Source organism: Rhinopithecus roxellana, chromosome 5 (genome assembly GCF_007565055.1).
Source record: "Rhinopithecus roxellana isolate Shanxi Qingling chromosome 5, ASM756505v1, whole genome shotgun sequence".
NCBI classification, from domain to species: domain Eukaryota; kingdom Metazoa; phylum Chordata; class Mammalia; order Primates; family Cercopithecidae; genus Rhinopithecus; species Rhinopithecus roxellana.
In genome coordinates, this window is record NC_044553.1 from 158,909,613 (window position 1) to 158,926,767 (window position 17,155).

Here is a 17,155-nt window from a genome sequence, read left to right on the forward strand (position 1 = left end):
CCTGGGAGGTTAAGTGACCTGGCCAGAGTCACACAGCCGGTGAGGGGAGAAGCTGGTCGGTATTGGCTCACTCCTCCCTGGGGCCAGGGTCTCACCAGGGCCCTGCCAATAGATGCTCTGGCTGGGTGGACAATGATAGCAGCAGCTGTTACTGACGTCACTTGTCATCCCCTCACTGCACTTGCATCACAGGTGCAGTAGAGCTACAAGGAGTCATATTAGTTGCCCAGGGCAACAGGCTAGTGAGCTACATGGCCTCTGTGGGTGGCTCACCCCCACTGGCCATAGCCAGCCAGGTGAGCAGGGGAGGGCAGGGGTGGGGCCCAGCTCAGCAGGAGTTGAGACAGGGAGAGGAGGCCTAGGTGAGGTCATGGTGCACATGGGTACCTGAGTGGGACTCGAGCCCAGGCCTCCAGCCTCCCAAGAGTCAGGACAGACTTGCTGTGCCAGAGTCACCCTATGGTCTTGGACAAGTCATGTTCTCCTCTCCTAAGCCTCAGCTTCCCCACCTGCAAAATGAGGATGAGCCGGTAGAATGAGCCCAGGGCTCCCTTGCAGCTCGGCGCCTGCCCTGGGCCTCATGTGAACGGGGCCCGGCCTGGCTCCCGGCCTGTGCTGTCACTACAAAGCACCACCAAGTACCCCACGGCCAGCCCCTCCTCTGAAGAGTGAGGACAACCTCTGCTTGCGTTCTCCATCAGCTGCTGGAGATGAGAAGTGTGGTGTGAGAGGGAGCCCGCACCGGGATGCTGCTAAGGGCTCTCCCAGCACAAGCCCATTCCTGGGAGCTGTGACACAACACCACGGGGTTCCCAGGACTGTGCACTTTCATCCCCAAATTTTGACTCCAGCAGACTCAAGGTCATACACAGAAGGGTGAGGGGAAGGGTCTCTGCTCCCTCCTCAGACCTCCCAGACAGAGCACAATGACAAGAGCGGGAGCCAAGGAAGTTTATTTACTCTACTGGGTGACAGCAGGGCAGAGTGCTCCAGAGGAGACCCAGATACATCAACCAAGGGCTTCCCTGAGATTTGGCTTTGCTCTTCCAGGCCTGCTCATGGTGCGTGATGAAATGAGGCCTGCCTAGACACCCATGAGGGCCTCGAGGGCTGCTGCCTCGACTTTCTCCCTAGCTGTGTCCCTGGACACAGCCAGGGCACTGCTCTGTGCTGACTTCCACTGCAGCCAAGGGTCAAAACGAAGCATCTGCAAAGGCCAGGACTCCTTGGCATCGGACACAGTCAGGGGAAAAGCCACCCTGATTCTGCAGGACAGAGGGTCTAGGGTCATTTGGCGGGAGAAAACTGGTATGCCAAGGGAAGCGAGCTGATTTCTGGAGTGGAATACATGCATGGTCTGGAGTTCAGTAAACTGGACAGTTTCACCCCCAAGTCTCAATTAATCAAAATTGCCCAACTCTATTCAATCTTCAATCTTCATTGTTAAAAGCAGCTTTAAAGCTGGGTGATTTCTTAGTCAAATGTATAGCAAAGCTTTTACTTACCAATTTCTTTTGGGAGGGGGTGTGGGCTGAAATACATCTTGTGCTCAATAAACCTCCCCACATCGATGTTTCAAAGCACTTTCTAGGTTACAATAATGACATTTCAATTCCATATATGCGTACATAGAATATATATATATATATTTTTTTTTGAGACGGAGTCTCGCTCTGTTGCCCAGGCTGGAGTGCAGTGGCCAGATCTTGGCTCACTGCAAGCTCCGTCTCCCGGGTTAATGCCATTCTCCTGCCTCAGCCTCCCCAGTAGCTGGGACTACAGGCACCCGCCACCTCGCCCGGCTAGTTTTTTTGTATTTTTTAGTAGAGACGGGGTTTCACCGGGTTAGCCAGGATGGTCTCGATCTCCTGACCTTGTGATCCTCCCGTCTCAGCCTCCCAAAGTGCTGGGATTACAGGCTTGAGCCACCGCGCCCGGCTAGAATATATATTTTTAAACAGAGTGGGTCATAAGAGTATACTTGGAACCCTCGGAGTCCTCCACGGACCAGAACAGGGTGGCCCATGGACTTCCAGACAAAGGCGCCACTCTTTGGGGCTGCTCTGGGGAGAGACTCACAGCTGGACTTCTCTATCTGACCATGCAATGTTAGCCAGCACCAATCACCCACAATGCTTTGCCCAGAAGAGACAGAAATAATGGAACTCACAGGAAGAAACAGTATTGATAACATACACAGGCTTACAGAGACCAGGCCCAATAATAATCATGAGACAGAAGCCTACGGGTGGTGGTGCTTTGACTGGGCTGGGATTATTGATACATCACTTCTTTTATAAGCATATGTAAAACGAGTGCTACTGAAAGTCGAAGGACAGCTCCCGGGGAGTCATGAACTCTTTTGCTATCTCGTCCGTGACCTCCTTGCGCCGGGCCTGGTGCTCTGCGATCAAGGGCTGGAGAACCTCTATGAGTACCTTCTTGAGCTCACCGGTGAGCATGGCTCCGCTGGTGTAATCCTGCCCAGAGGGAGACAGCCATGTGAGAGATGGCTCCACATGTCCTGAGCGGCTCCTTCCTGCCTTGGGCACCAGCTCAGCCCACACCACCCAAGAAGAGGCTGGCATGTGGGTGGCACTCAGAAGTAAGATGTGTTGTTACCACAACAATAACCTATACCTTCAGCTACACTTTTCCTAAAACGGCTAGAAACCTGGCTCTGACGGTAGCCATGACTTGGTCTCTCACAGTGAAAGGGCCAATGGTGAGGGCAGTCCCCAACCCTACCGACGCTAGGGGCCGTTCCCCCAGGCACTAAACAACAATTCCTGGCAGCCTTACGGCTTCTGTAAAATCTTGCTAATTTTTTTTTTGAGACGCAGTCTCGCTCTGTTGCCAGGTCAGAGTGTAGTGGCGTGATCTTGGCTCACTGGAACCTCCGCCTCCCGGGTTCAAGTGATTCTCCTGCCTCAGCCTCCTGAGTTGCTGGGATTACAGGTGCCCACCACCATGCCTGGCTAATTTTTGTATTTTTAGTAGAGATGGGGGTTTCACCATATTGGCCAGGCTGGTCTCAATCTCCTGACCTTGTGATCTACCCGCCTCAGCCTCCCAAAGTGTGAGGATTACAGGCGTGAGCCACTGCACCTGGCCAAATTTTGCTGATTTTTTTCTCTTTTTCTGATTGTAATGCAGGCTCATTAAGGAAATTTAATAAAGTACCCAAACCACAAAGCCGCAGCAAAGTAAAGAAAAATCACCTACAAATTGCCCACCTAAACAGTGCCCAGAGGTGGGGCCTGCCACTAATATTTGGTGAATTTTTTTACATTTCTTTTCATGTGCATTTCATTTAAACATAGTTAACTCCTCCCTGAGTTTTCATTTGGTATCCTTTTTTCACTATCATAGGCATATTTTCCTGTGTCACTAAAACTTTTTTTTTTTTTTTAAAAGAAATGAGGGTCTTGGCTGGACGCAGTGGCTCACGCCTGTAATCCCAGCACTCTGGGAGGCCGAGGCAGGCAGATCACAAGGTCAGGAGATCGAGACCATCCTGGCTAACATGGTGAAACCCCGTCTCTACTAAAGAATACAATTTAGCCGGGCGAGGTGTCGGGAGCCTGTAGTCCCAGCTACTCGGGAGGCTGAGGCTGGAGAATGGCATGAACCTGGGAGGCAGAGCTTGCAGTGAGCTGAGATTGCACCACTGCACTCCAGCCTGGGCGACAGAGCGAGACTCCGTCTCAAAAAAAAAAAAAAAAAAGAGGGTCTTGCTATGTTCCCCAGGCTGGATTTGAACTCCTGGTCTCAAGGGCGCCTCCTGTCTCAGCTTCCCAAGTAGCAGGGACTACAGATGTGTGCCACCTTGCTTTGCATATGAACACTCTTAAAAGAGTTCATGCCTGCATAATAATCCACCCTGTAACAATTCTAATTTATTTAACATTTCCTCTGTTGTATCAAGCCTGTGTTGAACTTTTTGCTATTATCATTTTTAACATCTTTGTGTGGAAAGCTTTCTCTTATTCAGGATTATTTCCTTGGAAAAAAATCTAAGAATGAGAAAACCTGAGGAGAAGCTCTGAACATTTTTGGGCTCTTTGCACCCGTTACCAAACTGCTTACGAGGCTGTGCCGACAGACACTCCGCTTACGAAGCTGTGCCGACAGACACTCCGCTTACGAAGCTGTGCCGACAGACACTCCGCTTACGAGGCTGTGCCGATAGACACTCTGTTCACATGAGTGTGCCTTGAAGCGTCTGCTTCCCAATCACTGAAAACAGTCAATGGCAACACAAAAGCCCCTACTGATTCTGTACTCAACTGTCTTAGCTTTGATCACGTTAACTGATATTTCTCTGATGACTAATAAAGCAAGACTGTTTTGTGTGACTCCCAAATGAACAGTAATTTGTATCTGCTCTTTCGTGATTTGTTCATGAGGCTTCTGAGCCCAGGTCTAAAAACCATGAGGGCGACTCTACTCAGTTTTCACCTTGTTTCAGTTGAGCACTTCCCACCAACCCTTCATGCCTGGCTGCTGGAGCCTTCCAGGCCCCATGGGCAGGAGTGGCTGGCTGGAGGCAGCTGTGGGCCCTTGGGGCTCCCTGCTTACCTTCCTGATCTGCTCGAGCTTGTCGTCGTCCTCGAGGAAGAAGGTCAGGTACATGAAAGACACGTCCACATCACAGTTGCCCCCAAACTGCCTGTGCTCCTCGATGGTGTCTCTCCCTCCAGAAAATGCATGCTTATTGACCTGCACCAGAAGAGGACACAAATACGCTCGTCAGTCCTGCCCATCCTGTGCCTGGACGCTGGCTAGAAGCCCAAGTGCGGAAGTCAAAGGTGTGAGTGCTGCCAGATTCTGGACCACAAAAAGGCCAAGGCACACAGCTGGTGGGACCCACTGCTGTTCTTCCTGTGAGGCTTGGGTGTGAGCTGCCATGGGGCCCACTGCTGTTCTTCCTGTGAGGCTTGGGTGTGAGCTGCCATGGGGCCCACTGCTGTTCTTCCTGTGAGGCTTGGGTGTGAGCTGCCATGGGACCCACTGCTGTTCTTCCTGTGAGGCTTGGGTGTGAGCTGCCATGGGGCCCACTGCTGTCCTTCCTGTGAGGCTTGGGTGTGAGCTGCCATGGGACCCACTGCTGTCCTTCCTGTGAGGCTTGGGTGTGAGCTGCCATGGGGCCCACTGCTGTTCTTCCTGTGAGGCTTGGGTGTGAGCTGCCATGGGGCCCACTGCTGTTCTTCCTGTGAGGCTTGGGTGTGAGCTGCCATGGGGCCCACTGCTGTTCTTCCTGTGAGGCTTGGGTGTGAGCTGCCATGGGGCCCACTGCTGTTCTTCCTGTGAGGCTTGGGTGTGAGCTGCCATGGGACCCACTGCTGTTCTTCCTGTGAGGCTTGGGTGTGAGCTGCCATGGGGCCCACTGCTGTTCTTCCTGTGAGGCTTGGGTGTGAGCTGCCATGGGGCCCACTGCTGTTCTTCCTGTGAGGCTTGGGTGTGAGCTGCCATGGGGCCCACTGCTGTTCTTCCTGTGAGGCTTGGGTGTGAGCTGCCATGGGGCCCACTGCTGTTCTTCCTGTGAGGCTTGGGTGTGAGCTGCCATGGGGCCCACTGCTGTTCTTCCTGTGAGGCTTGGGTGTGAGCTGCCATGGGACCCACTGCTGTTCTTCCTGTGAGGCTTGGGTGTGAGCTGCCATGGGGCCCACTGCTGTTCTTCCTGTGAGGCTTGGGTGTGAGCTGCCATGGGGCCCACTGCTGTTCTTCCTGTGAGGCTTGGGTGTGAGCTGCCATGGGACCCACTGCTGTTCTTCCTGTGAGGCTTGGGTGTGAGCTGCCATGGGGCCCACTGCTGTTCTTCCTGTGAGGCTTGGGTGTGAGCTGCCATGGGGCCCACTGCTGTTCTTCCTGTGAGGCTTGGGTGTGAGCTGCCATGGGGCCCACTGCTGTTCTTCCTGTGAGGCTTGGGTGTGAGCTGCCATGGGGCCCACTGCTGTCCTTCCTGTGAGGCTTGGGTGTGAGCTGCCATGGGGCCCACTGCTGTTCTTCCTGTGAGGCTTGGGTGTGGGCTGCCATGGGGCCCACTGCTGTCCTTCCTGTGAGGCTTGGGTGTGAGCTGCCATGGGGCCCACTGCTGTTCTTCCTGTGAGGCTTGGGTGTGAGCTGCCATGGGGCCCACTGCTGTTCTTCCTGTGAGGCTTGGGTGTGAGCTGCCATGGGACCCACTGCTGTTCTTCCTGTGAGGCTTGGGTGTGAGCTGCCATGGGGCCCACTGCTGTTCTTCCTGTGAGGCTTGGGTGTGAGCTGCCATGGGACCCACTGCTGTCCTTCCTGTGAGGCTTGGGTGTGAGCTGCCATGGGGCCCACTGCTGTCCTTCCTGTGAGGCTTGGGTGTGGGCTGCCATGGGGCCCACTGCTGTTCTTCCTGTGAGGCTTGGGTGTGGGCTGCCATGGGGCCCACTGCTGTCCTTCCTGTGAGGCTTGGGTGTGGGCTGCCATGGGGCCCACTGCTGTTCTTCCTGTGAGGCTTGGGTGTGAGCTGCCATGGGGCCCACTGCTGTTCTTCCTGTGAGGCTTGGGTGTGAGCTGCCATGGGGCCCACTGCTGTTCTTCCTGTGAGGCTTGGGTGTGAGCTGCCATGGGGCCCACTGCTGTTCTTCCTGTGAGGCTTGGGTGTGAGCTGCCATGGGGCCCACTGCTGTTCTTCCTGTGAGGCTTGGGTGTGAGCTGCCATGGGACCCACTGCTGTCCTTCCTGTGAGGCTTGGGTGTGAGCTGCCATGGGGCCCACTGCTGTCCTTCCTGTGAGGCTTGGGTGTGAGCTGCCATGGGGCTCACTGCTGTTCTTCCTGTGAGGCTTGGGTGTGAGGCTGCCATGGGGCCCACTGCTGTTCTTCCTGTGAGGCTTGGGTGTGAGCTGCCATGGGGCCCACTGCTGTTCTTCCTGTGAGGCTTGGGTGTGAGCTGCCATGGGGCCCACTGCTGTTCTTCCTGTGAGGCTTGGGTGTGAGCTGCCATGGGGCCCACTGCTGTTCTTCCTGTGAGGCTTGGGTGTGAGCTGCCATGGGGCCCACTGCTGTTCTTCCTGTGAGGCTTGGGTGTGAGCTGCCATGGGCCCACTGCTGTTCTTCCTGTGAGGCTTGGGTGTGAGCTGCCATGGGGCCCACTGCTGTTCTTCCTGTGAGGCTTGGGTGTGAGCTGCCATGGGACCCACTGCTGTCCTTCCTGTGAGGCTTGGGTGTGAGCTGCCATGGGGCCCACTGCTGTCCTTCCTGTGAGGCTTGGGTGTGGGCTGCCATGGGGCCCACTGCTGTTCTTCCTGTGAGGCTTGGGTGTGGGCTGCCATGGGGCCCACTGCTGTCCTTCCTGTGAGGCTTGGGTGTGGGCTGCCATGGGGCCCACTGCTGTTCTTCCTGTGAGGCTTGGGTGTGAGCTGCCATGGGGCCCACTGCTGTTCTTCCTGTGAGGCTTGGGTGTGAGCTGCCATGGGGCCCACTGCTGTTCTTCCTGTGAGGCTTGGGTGTGAGCTGCCATGGGGCCCACTGCTGTTCTTCCTGTGAGGCTTGGGTGTGAGCTGCCATGGGGCCCACTGCTGTTCTTCCTGTGAGGCTTGGGTGTGAGCTGCCATGGGGCCCACTGCTGTTCTTCCTGTGAGGCTTGGGTGTGAGCTGCCATGGGACCCACTGCTGTCCTTCCTGTGAGGCTTGGGTGTGAGCTGCCATGGGGCCCACTGCTGTCCTTCCTGTGAGGCTTGGGTGTGAGCTGCCATGGGGCTCACTGCTGTTCTTCCTGTGAGGCTTGGGTGTGGGCTGCCATGGGGCCCACTGCTGTTCTTCCTGTGAGGCTTGGGTGTGAGCTGCCATGGGGCCCACTGCTGTTCTTCCTGTGAGGCTTGGGTGTGAGCTGCCATGGGGCCCACTGCTGTTCTTCCTGTGAGGCTTGGGTGTGAGCTGCCATGGGGCCCACTGCTGTCCTTCCTGTGAGGCTTGGGTGTGGGCTGCCATGGGGCCCACTGCTGTTCTTCCTGTGAGGCTTGGGTGTGGGCTGCCATGGGGCCCACTGCTGTTCTTCCTGTGAGGCTTGGGTGTGAGCTGCCATGGGGCCCACTGCTGTTCTTCCTGTGAGGCTTGGGTGTGAGCTGCCATGGGGCTCACTGCTGTTCTTCCTGTGAGGCTTGGGGTGTGAGGCTGCCATGGGGCCCACTGCTGTTCTTCCTGTGAGGCTTGGGTGTGAGCTGCCATGGGGCCCACTGCTGTTCTTCCTGTGAGGCTTGGGTGTGAGCTGCCATGGGGCCCACTGCTGTTCTTCCTGTGAGGCTTGGGTGTGAGCTGCCATGGGGCCCACTGCTGTTCTTCCTGTGAGGCTTGGGTGTGAGCTGCCATGGGGCCCACTGCTGTTCTTCCTGTGAGGCTTGGGTGTGAGCTGCCATGGGGCCCACTGCTGTTCTTCCTGTGAGGCTTGGGTGTGAGCTGCCATGGGGCCCACTGCTGTTCTTCCTGTGAGGCTTGGGTGTGAGCTGCCATGGGGCCCACTGCTGTTCTTCCTGTGAGGCTTGGGTGTGAGCTGCCATGGGGCCCACTGCTGTTCTTCCTGTGAGGCTTGGGTGTGAGCTGCCATGGGGCTCACTGCTGTTCTTCCTGTGAGGCTTGGGTGTGAGCTGCCATGGGGCCTCACTGCTGTTCTTCCTGTGAGGCTTGGGTGTGAGCTGCCATGGGGCCCACTGCTGTTCTTCCTGTGAGGCTTGGGTGTGAGCTGCCATGGGGCCCACTGCTGTTCTTCCTGTGAGGCTTGGGTGTGAGCTGCCATGGGGCCCACTGCTGTTCTTCCTGTGAGGCTTGGGTGTGAGCTGCCATGGGGCCCACTGCTGTTCTTCCTGTGAGGCTTGGGTGTGAGCTGCCATGGGGCCCACTGCTGTTCTTCCTGTGAGGCTTGGGTGTGGGCTGCCATGGGGCCCACTGCTGTTCTTCCTGTGAGGCTTGGGTGTGAGCTGCCATGGGGCCCACTGCTGTTCTTCCTGTGAGGCTTGGGTGTGAGCTGCCATGGGGCCCACTGCTGTTCTTCCTGTGAGGCTTGGGTGTGAGCTGCCATGGGGCCCACTGCTGTTCTTCCTGTGAGGCTTGGGTGTGAGCTGCCATGGGGCCCACTGCTGTTCTTCCTGTGAGGCTTGGGTGTGAGCTGCCATGGGGCCCACTGCTGTTCTTCCTGTGAGGCTTGGGTGTGAGCTGCCATGGGGCCCACTGCTGTTCTTCCTGTGAGGCTTGGGTGTGAGCTGCCATGGGGCCCACTGCTGTTCTTCCTGTGAGGCTTGGGTGTGAGCTGCCATGGGGCCCCACTGCTGTTCTTCCTGTGAGGCTTGGGTGTGAGCTGCCATGGGGCCCACTGCTGTTCTTCCTGTGAGGCTTGGGTGTGAGCTGCCATGGGGCTCACTGCTGTTCTTCCTGTGAGGCTTGGGTGTGGGCTGCCATGGGGCTCACTGCTGTTCTTCCTGTGAGGCTTGGGTGTGGGCTGCCATGGGGCTCACTGCTGTTCTTCCTGTGAGGCTTGGGTGTGAGCTGCCATGGGGCCCACTGCTGTTCTTCCTGTGAGGCTTGGGTGTGGGCTGCCATGGGGCCCCACTGCTGTTCTTCCTGTGAGGCTTGGGTGTGGGCTGCCATGGGGCTCACTGCTGTTCTTCCTGTGAGGCTTGGGTGTGAGCTGCCATGGGGCCCACTGCTGTTCTTCCTGTGAGGCTTGGGTGTGGGCTGCCATGGGGCCCACTGCTGTTCCTTCCTGTGAGGCTTGGGTGTGGGCTGCCATGGGGCCCACTGCTGTTCTTCCTGTGAGGCTTGGGTGTGAGCTGCCATGGGGCCCACTGCAGGAGAGGTGGGGGCAGATGAGCTTTGAACTCCCTCATCCTCACAGACACAGGAGAATAGAGTTGGGAAAGCAAAGGCACTGATTGAACTGAAACCTGGGGGAGACAAGTGCCTCAGGTGACAAACTTCAGAGAAAGGATGGGTAAGGCTGGACACAGAGGCTTGTGTACAGTAATCTCAGCATTTTGGGAGGTTGAGGGGGGAGGATCAGTTGAGGCCAGGAGGTCAATACTAGTCTGGGTAACTTAGTGAGCCCCCCTCTCTGAAAAAAAAAAAAAAAAAAAAAGGAATAGCTGGTGTGCTGACGTGCGCTTGCAGCCCTAGCTACTCGGGAGGCTGAGGTAGAAGGATCGCTCAAACTCAGGAGTTTGAGGTTATAGTGGACTGTGATTGCACCACTGCACTCTAGCCTGGGCGACAGAGCAAGACCTTGTTTCTAAAATAATAAAAACTAAAAAAATAAATAAATAAAAAAGGATGAGTAAGTCATCCTCAGAGTAAGGGAGATGGCAGGAAGGGCAGCCTCTCTTAGGGATAGGTACTGCAGTGTTAACAGGGACAGGGAAGCAGCGGCCAGCCTCCCACAGAAAGCAGAACAAGAAGGCACAGGCAGGGTAAGGCAGTAAGGGAAGGCAAACCCACGGGAACTGCGCGGGTAGAGGGGCCTGCAGGCAGGTCTCCACTTACAAATAGGCAACGCTGTCAGAGCTGAAAAACTCAGAAATGCAATGCGTTTTAGGAATTGTTGAAGATAATCACGGAGTAATTAGAGCTACTAAAAGCCAGAAAAAATAGGCAAAACTCCTTCAACATTCTTCCAGTGAGCATCTGAGAAACCTCCAATGCACAAATGTCACCCTAATTTTTTTGTTTTAGATAGGATCTCTAGACTGTTGCCCAGGCTGGAGTGCAGTAGTGCGATCATGGCTCACTGCAGCCTTGACCTCCTGGTCTCAGGTTTCCTTCCTGCCTCAGCCTCTTGAGTAGCTAGGAGTACAGGTGTGTGCCACCAGCCTGGCTAATTTTTTGGTATTTTTTGTAGAGGCCGGGTTTTGTTGTGTAGGCCAGTCTGGTCTTGAACTCCTGGGCTCAAGTGATCTGCTTGCCTTGGCATCCCGAAGTGCTGGGATTACTGTGCCACGAGTCACTGTGCTCGGCCCCTTAACTTTTTTTTTGCCACCATGCCCGGCTAATTTTGTATTTTTAGTAGAGACAGGGTTTCACCATGTTGGCCAGGCTGGTCTCAAACTCCTGACCCCAGGTGATTCACCTGCTTGGCCTCCCAAAGTGCTGGGATTGCAGGAGTGAGCCACTGTGCCCAGCCTTAACATTTTTTTATGGGAAAAAGGGTAGGCAGAGTCAATAAATTCTAAGTTGTTATGTTTAGTAAGTCTCCTCAAAAGAATTCCAGAGTAGCCGGGTGGAGTGGCTCACACCTGTAATCCCAGCACTTTGGGAGGCCGAGGCAAGCGGATCACCTGAGGTAGGGAGTTTGAGACCAGCCTAACCAACATGAAGAAACCCCGTCTCTACTAAAAATACAAAATTAGCTGGGCGTAGTGGCGCATGCCTGTAATCCCAGTTATTTGGGAGGCTGAGGTAGGAGAATCGCTTGAACACGGGAGGTGGAAGTTGTGGTTAGCCGAGATTGTGCCATTGCACTCCAGCCTGGGCAACAAGAGCAAAACTCCATCACACACACACACACACACACACACACACACACACACACACACACACACATTCCAGAGCAGATTCCTAACTAGGTAAGTTGGGATCGTGCAAAAGGAGCAGACGAGTGTTGGGGCAAAGGTGCCAGTCTCCATTGTGGCACGGCACTGCTGAGAGGCTGGGCAGGGAAAGCAGTAGTCACGCGAGAGGCTCAGGCAAGGCCCATGCGAGGGGCTGGCGCTGTGCGGCTGGCTGGTGGGCAGGCCTGGGGGGCTGAAAGAAAAAAAATAACGAATGGGACGTTTACCGTCCCTTTCCTAAAAAAAAAAAAAAAAAAAAAAAAAAAAGAAAAGAAAAAAGAAAAAAAAAGTTACAGAACCAAAAACTATGGAACATACTAATAAACAGGAGGAAGAAAAAACCACCTAGTAGTGGTGTCTCCTAGCATTTAAGTGCCTGATGGAGTCACTGCTGTGTGGTGGCCACAGCCCTCCCTGCTGGGCCTTGGAGAAGAAGCTCCAGTGTCAGGAAGAAAGTCTGAGAACACAGGTCCTGGGCTCCAGGGGCAGTTTGAAGAGGGTATTGAAAGGCCAGTTCCCAGCCCTTTATCTGAGAGGAGAACAAGGAAACTGGTGACTGCTGCACGTTTTTCAAGATGCGCTGGTGTCACCACCACCTGCACACTCCCCCTCTCCAGGCGAAGCCCCTTGTTCCATGGTAGGCACACAGCAGATGTGCCATCCATGTTGGCTGTTAGGGTTGTGACATGTATTTTATCCCCAACAACCCAATAACCTCTGTAGTGCTTTCACCATCTTACAGGTGAAGGAAATCAGGCCCAGAGTGTCAGGAACCTGCCATATGTGACAGGGACTGGCAGGACCAGGCTGGCTCCTGGGACACCAGGCTTCCAGGTGGAGCTCGAGAACTCAGTGGCTCAGTTCTGCCTCCTTGATGTGACCGGTCCTCAGTAATGCAGGAAGCAGCCTACCAGGCCTGACTTACAGGAAAACAGATGGAGGGACGACTTGGGAGTGGGTACGGAGCAATGCTGCCAGCAACTAAGATGATGGAAGCGGGTGACCAGTGCGACTTCTGTGCGACAGGAAATGATGCTGAGTGGACACGGCCAGCTAGGGTGGTAGTTAGATCACACAGGCTGTGATGCAGTTAGATCACACAGGCTGATTCTGTGCAGGTGGCAGGTACTCACTCAGCAAAGCCACTTGAATCGTCAGCACTGTGCTACTATTTTATTTTTTTTAGTTTTAGAGATGGGGCCTCGCTGTGCCACCCCAGCTGGGGTGCAGTGGCTATTCACAGGCACAACAGTAGCTCACTGCAGCCTTGAATCCCTGGGCTCAAGCCATCCTCCTGAGTAGCTGGGACTACAGGCACGTGCCACTACCCTGCCTGAACCTGTTATTTTTAGGAGGAGGCTGGAGCAGACGTGCCCTCTTCTCTAGTGTGGAGATTCTGATTTTGGAGCCGAAGTCAGGCATGGGGATTTAGAGTGAGGGCCTGGCCGGACCCTGTTTTTGCCCCACAAGAAGCCTGCAGGCCCAGTGACCGTCTGTAGGCCTCTGTGTTTCCTGACCTCACGCTAACTGCTCACCTCGAGGGCTCTGCTGGTCCCTAAGTGAATGATAAATGTCCCAGATCCATAAACAAGTTTTTCTCTTCTTTTTGTTTTTTGAGCCGGAGTCTCGCTCTGTTGCCCAGGCTGGATGGAGTACAGTGGTGTGATCTCACCTCACTGCAACCTGCGTCTCCCAAGGTCAAGCAATTCTCCTGGCTCAGCCTCCTGAGTAGCTGGGATTACAGGTGCCTGCCAAATTTTTGTATTTTTAGTAGAGACAGCGGTTTTACCATGTTGGCCAGGCTGGTCTCAAACTCCTGACCTCAGGTAATCCCCCTTGCCTCGACCTCCCAAAGTGCTGGAATTATAGGTGTGAGTCACTGCACCTGGCCATGAACAACTTCTCAGAAACAAAATCGAACAGCAGACTTTTCCAGTGGCACTTCCCTGCCCATTCTGCACCCTGTGCTCTGGAAGTTTTGGCTAGAAGTGAAAGGGAAAGAAAAGTCTCCAATTATACCAGCTTCCAGCTGAGTGGGGAGAGCTGGTGGAGGCCACGTCTTAGGAAGTTTTGACATGAAAGACTTCCCCATTGTCAACCAGAACCTGCCTGGGACTTTCCAGAGGGTCAGGGGCAGTGACTCAGAGGGCATGTGACACGCCTCAAATACAGTTCCCAGCATTTCCACTGCAATCTTCAAGCCTGCAAACACATACTTAATTCCAAAGAAAATGTCAACTGCTATGTGTAACAGTGAGGCAATTAAATAGACACTGGCAGGTGAGGAACCAGGCAACAGAACTGGGGCCATGCAAAATAAGGAAGCTCAAACTAACTTCTCCTTTTAGTTTCTCTAGTGATTTGTCAAATGTTTGCGGAATGCCTGCGGCGTGCATCCCTCCTGGGGCCAGCAGGACTGTCCTGTGGAGGGACTCTTCTCAATTCTGTGTCTCTCAGTGAGAACATTCTCTGGGAGAAAACCAGCTCCTAACCCCTGCTTGGCTGCTCACGGTCAGCAGAGCAGTGCTGCTGATTCCTGGTGGTGGACACTTGGTCAAGTGGCTGGGCTTCTCTAAGCCTCATCAACTCATCTTTAAAGGGAATAGCACCACCACCTCCCAGTGAGAATGAAACAGGAGAAAACATAAATAAGGCACCGGGTCCAGCCACTGGAACACAGCTGATGATCAGAAATATACACAAATCTTTTCCACTGTTTAATAACATCCACAGTAATTGTAACTTTAAGGAAGTTGCCATGACTTTGCTTCCAGAACAGTGCTGGTAAGAAAAGCAGAAAAGGAAAAAAAAAAAACCATTCCAAGTTTTACCTAAATGAAAGGACACAAAAGCAATCCACCTGACTCATGCGGGAGGGACAGGCGGCCTTGAGTTCTGCAGGGAGCATGGTTGGCGCTCCTGGAGTTCAGCATTGCTTCGGTGGCTGAGGCCCAAAGCGCTGTGCAGTGGTGTGTGTGTGCATGTGCCCCCCGGGGCATGTTTCTACTCCCACTGATTGCCCTCTGCCCGGGCCACTGCTCACCTTGGTTTTGATCTGCTTTGCCGTGTCAGTGAGGAAGATGGAGGAGTTGGGGTCGCTGGCACTCATTTTGGTCTGGGCGCCCTGCAGGGCAGGGAAGAAGGTGGAGTGCAGCAGGGCTGGTTTAGGATAGCCGATCCTGGGGGCGACGTCCCTTGTCATTCTAAAGTAAGGATCCTGTGGGGGAGAGTAAGGACCCTGATGAGGGTGGTTGGAAAACATGCCAGCTTTCAGCTGTAAGCAGTCCCTCTGAGCATCTTCACAGAAGGCTCTCATGCTTCCAGCTAAAGAAATTCACTCCCTCCTCCCCTTCATATCCTTTCCTTTTTTTATTTTGGTTTCAGTTCTGGGATACATGTACAGAACACACAGGTTTGTTACATAGGTATACATGTGCCATGGTGGTTTGCTGCACCCATCAACCCGGCATCTAGGTTTTAAGCCCCGCGTGCATTAGGTATTTGTCCTAATGTTCTCCCTTCCCTTGCCCCCCACCCCCCAACTTTCTTTCCTTTTTTTGAGACAGAGTCTTGCTGTGTCGCCCAGGCTGGAGTGCAGTGATGCGCTCTCGCTGCAACCTCTGTCTCTGGGGTTCCAGTGAGATGAGCAGCTGGGATTACATGTGCCCGCCACCACACCTGGCTAAATTTTATATTTTTAGTAGAGATGAGGTTTTGCCATGTTGGCCAGGCTGGTCTTGAACTCCTGGCCTCAAGTGATCCGCCTGCCTTGGCCTCCCAAAGTGCTGGTATTACAGGCGTGAGCTACCCTGCCCGGTTGCCTGTCATATCTTTCAACACTTCTCCCCTGCTGAAGAGTAAGAGGAACCTGCTGTCAATGCCCCAGACTTAGAGAGCCTTGGTTCTGCCTGCTGACCTGGTCAATGGCACATGGGATAAGGCACTGGATATCTGTCCTGTCTTGGAAGATCTGTGGGAATGAGTTGCTGAAGGAGGGAGCAGCCTGGATGGCAGGAAAACTGATCTTCCCTGAAAGTGAGAAAAAAATATTTTTACACGTGAGATGAGTTCCTGTTCTGTTTAGTTAATAAAGGAATGAACAAAAACAGGTTTTCTCCCCATTATAAAATAATCATTAAAGAAAATCTAAAAAATATGGAAAAGTAGAAAAAAGAATAAACTGTATAGTTGTAATGTGTCTCACTTCATCCATTTTGTTTATATATCTTACTCTATGCATTTTCATTGTGACTACACTATATTTGGTCTTTCCTTGGCTTTTTCTTTTTCTTTTCTTTTCTTTTTTTTTTCAGGAGTCTCGCTTTGTTGCCAGGTTGGAGTGCAGTGGCTCGATCTCGGCTCACCGTTACCTCCGCCTCCTGGGTTCAAGCGATTCTCCTGCCTCAGCCTCCCGAGTAGCTGGGACTACAGGTGCGTACCACACCCAGTTAATTTTTGTATTTTTAGTAGAGACGGGGTTTCACCATGTTGGCCAGCATGGTCTCGATCTCCTGACCTTGTGAAATGCCTGCCTTGGCCTCCCAAAGTGCTGGGATTACAGGCATGAGCCACTGTGCCCGGCCTTCCTTGCCTTTTTCATTGTAATGACTGTCCATGTTGTTACTAAGTATATTCTATCCTGTCAATGTAACATACTATTTAACCATTCTCTAACCACTGGGCATTCAGGTTGTTCCACCTTTAATTATCATAAGTTATGATGAATGTATTTTGCTATTTAAAAGTTTTCAGTGTTGTGGATGTTGTGGCTGTTATTACTGTCATTAGTATTTGCTTAGGCCTGCAGAAGAACTTTTGGCCTCTCCAGGGCCCCTGACAGATGGTGCCACGCCAGCCCCCACCGAGTGGCGGTACCCAGGCCCTTGGGTGAGCTCAGATGTTTCTGGACTCTGGGCACGCGGCTTGCCCAGCGTGACCCTGATGCTGTGGAGCACACACCACTGTGGCTCTGGCTCCAAGAAGGGCGAATGCTCCCCATGGAGAGCCCCAGCAGCACATCCTAGGGAGTTGTCTCGGCTGGCAGCTGACTGAAGGCCTCAGAGGCCTGCTAGGACTGAAGCCATGTGGCAAACATCAAGTAGAGGAGGGGATCAGAAGGCCCAGCCATAACTCTCAAGGACCAAAAGTCTAAAAGTCTACAAGGCCAATGCATCTGAAAGACACATGGAAATGTACGGAGAGGGCCAAGAAGGCATGCACGTGGGAGGCAAACCATTTGCACGTCTGCTGGGGTAGAGCCATGGAAGGAGAGCAGGGCAGGGATGGGAAGGCTCCAGAAGACCTCGAGTCAAGCCCCTCATCTTACATGTGGGGACATTGAGGCCCAGGGAGACAAAGACTCAAAGGCTCCCTCATGGGCAGCAGATCCAGCTGTCCTTCTCCATCACCCCTGGTTCCACCCAAGGGCGCCCTACACCGACTGGGGTCCCACCAGAGCTGTTGGAACTCTAAAATCATCCTTAGATTTTTCTTTCTTCTAAACCTTAAGATGGGTGACAGGAGGGGGACAGACTTACATCCTGAAGTGCAGCTTCACCCAACCCAGAGAAGCTGCTCAATGCATTAC

General features: G+C 53.7%; 1 protein-coding gene across 5 annotated transcripts in view; it reads right to left on the reverse strand.

Moving 5' to 3' along the window:
* Positions 1-1,836: 1,836 nt before the first annotated feature.
* WARS1 (tryptophanyl-tRNA synthetase 1) overlaps positions 1,837-17,155 on the reverse strand; it is a 48,335-nt gene continuing 33,016 nt past the window's right edge. For 3 of the 5 annotated variants that reach the window (XM_030929868.1, XM_030929869.1, XM_010353647.2), the window contains exons 9-12: positions 15,485-15,597; positions 14,612-14,785; positions 4,582-4,722; positions 2,319-2,480 (exon numbers count right to left, since the gene is read on the reverse strand). In XM_030929868.1, coding sequence (XP_030785728.1) covers positions 2,319-2,480; positions 4,582-4,722; positions 14,612-14,785; positions 15,485-15,597 — 590 coding nt within the window. Of the gene's footprint in view, positions 2,481-4,581; positions 4,723-14,611; positions 14,786-15,484; positions 15,598-17,155 lie in introns of all 5 variants that reach the window. The other 2 variants (XM_010353646.2, XM_010353649.2) reach the window with 2 other exon arrangements.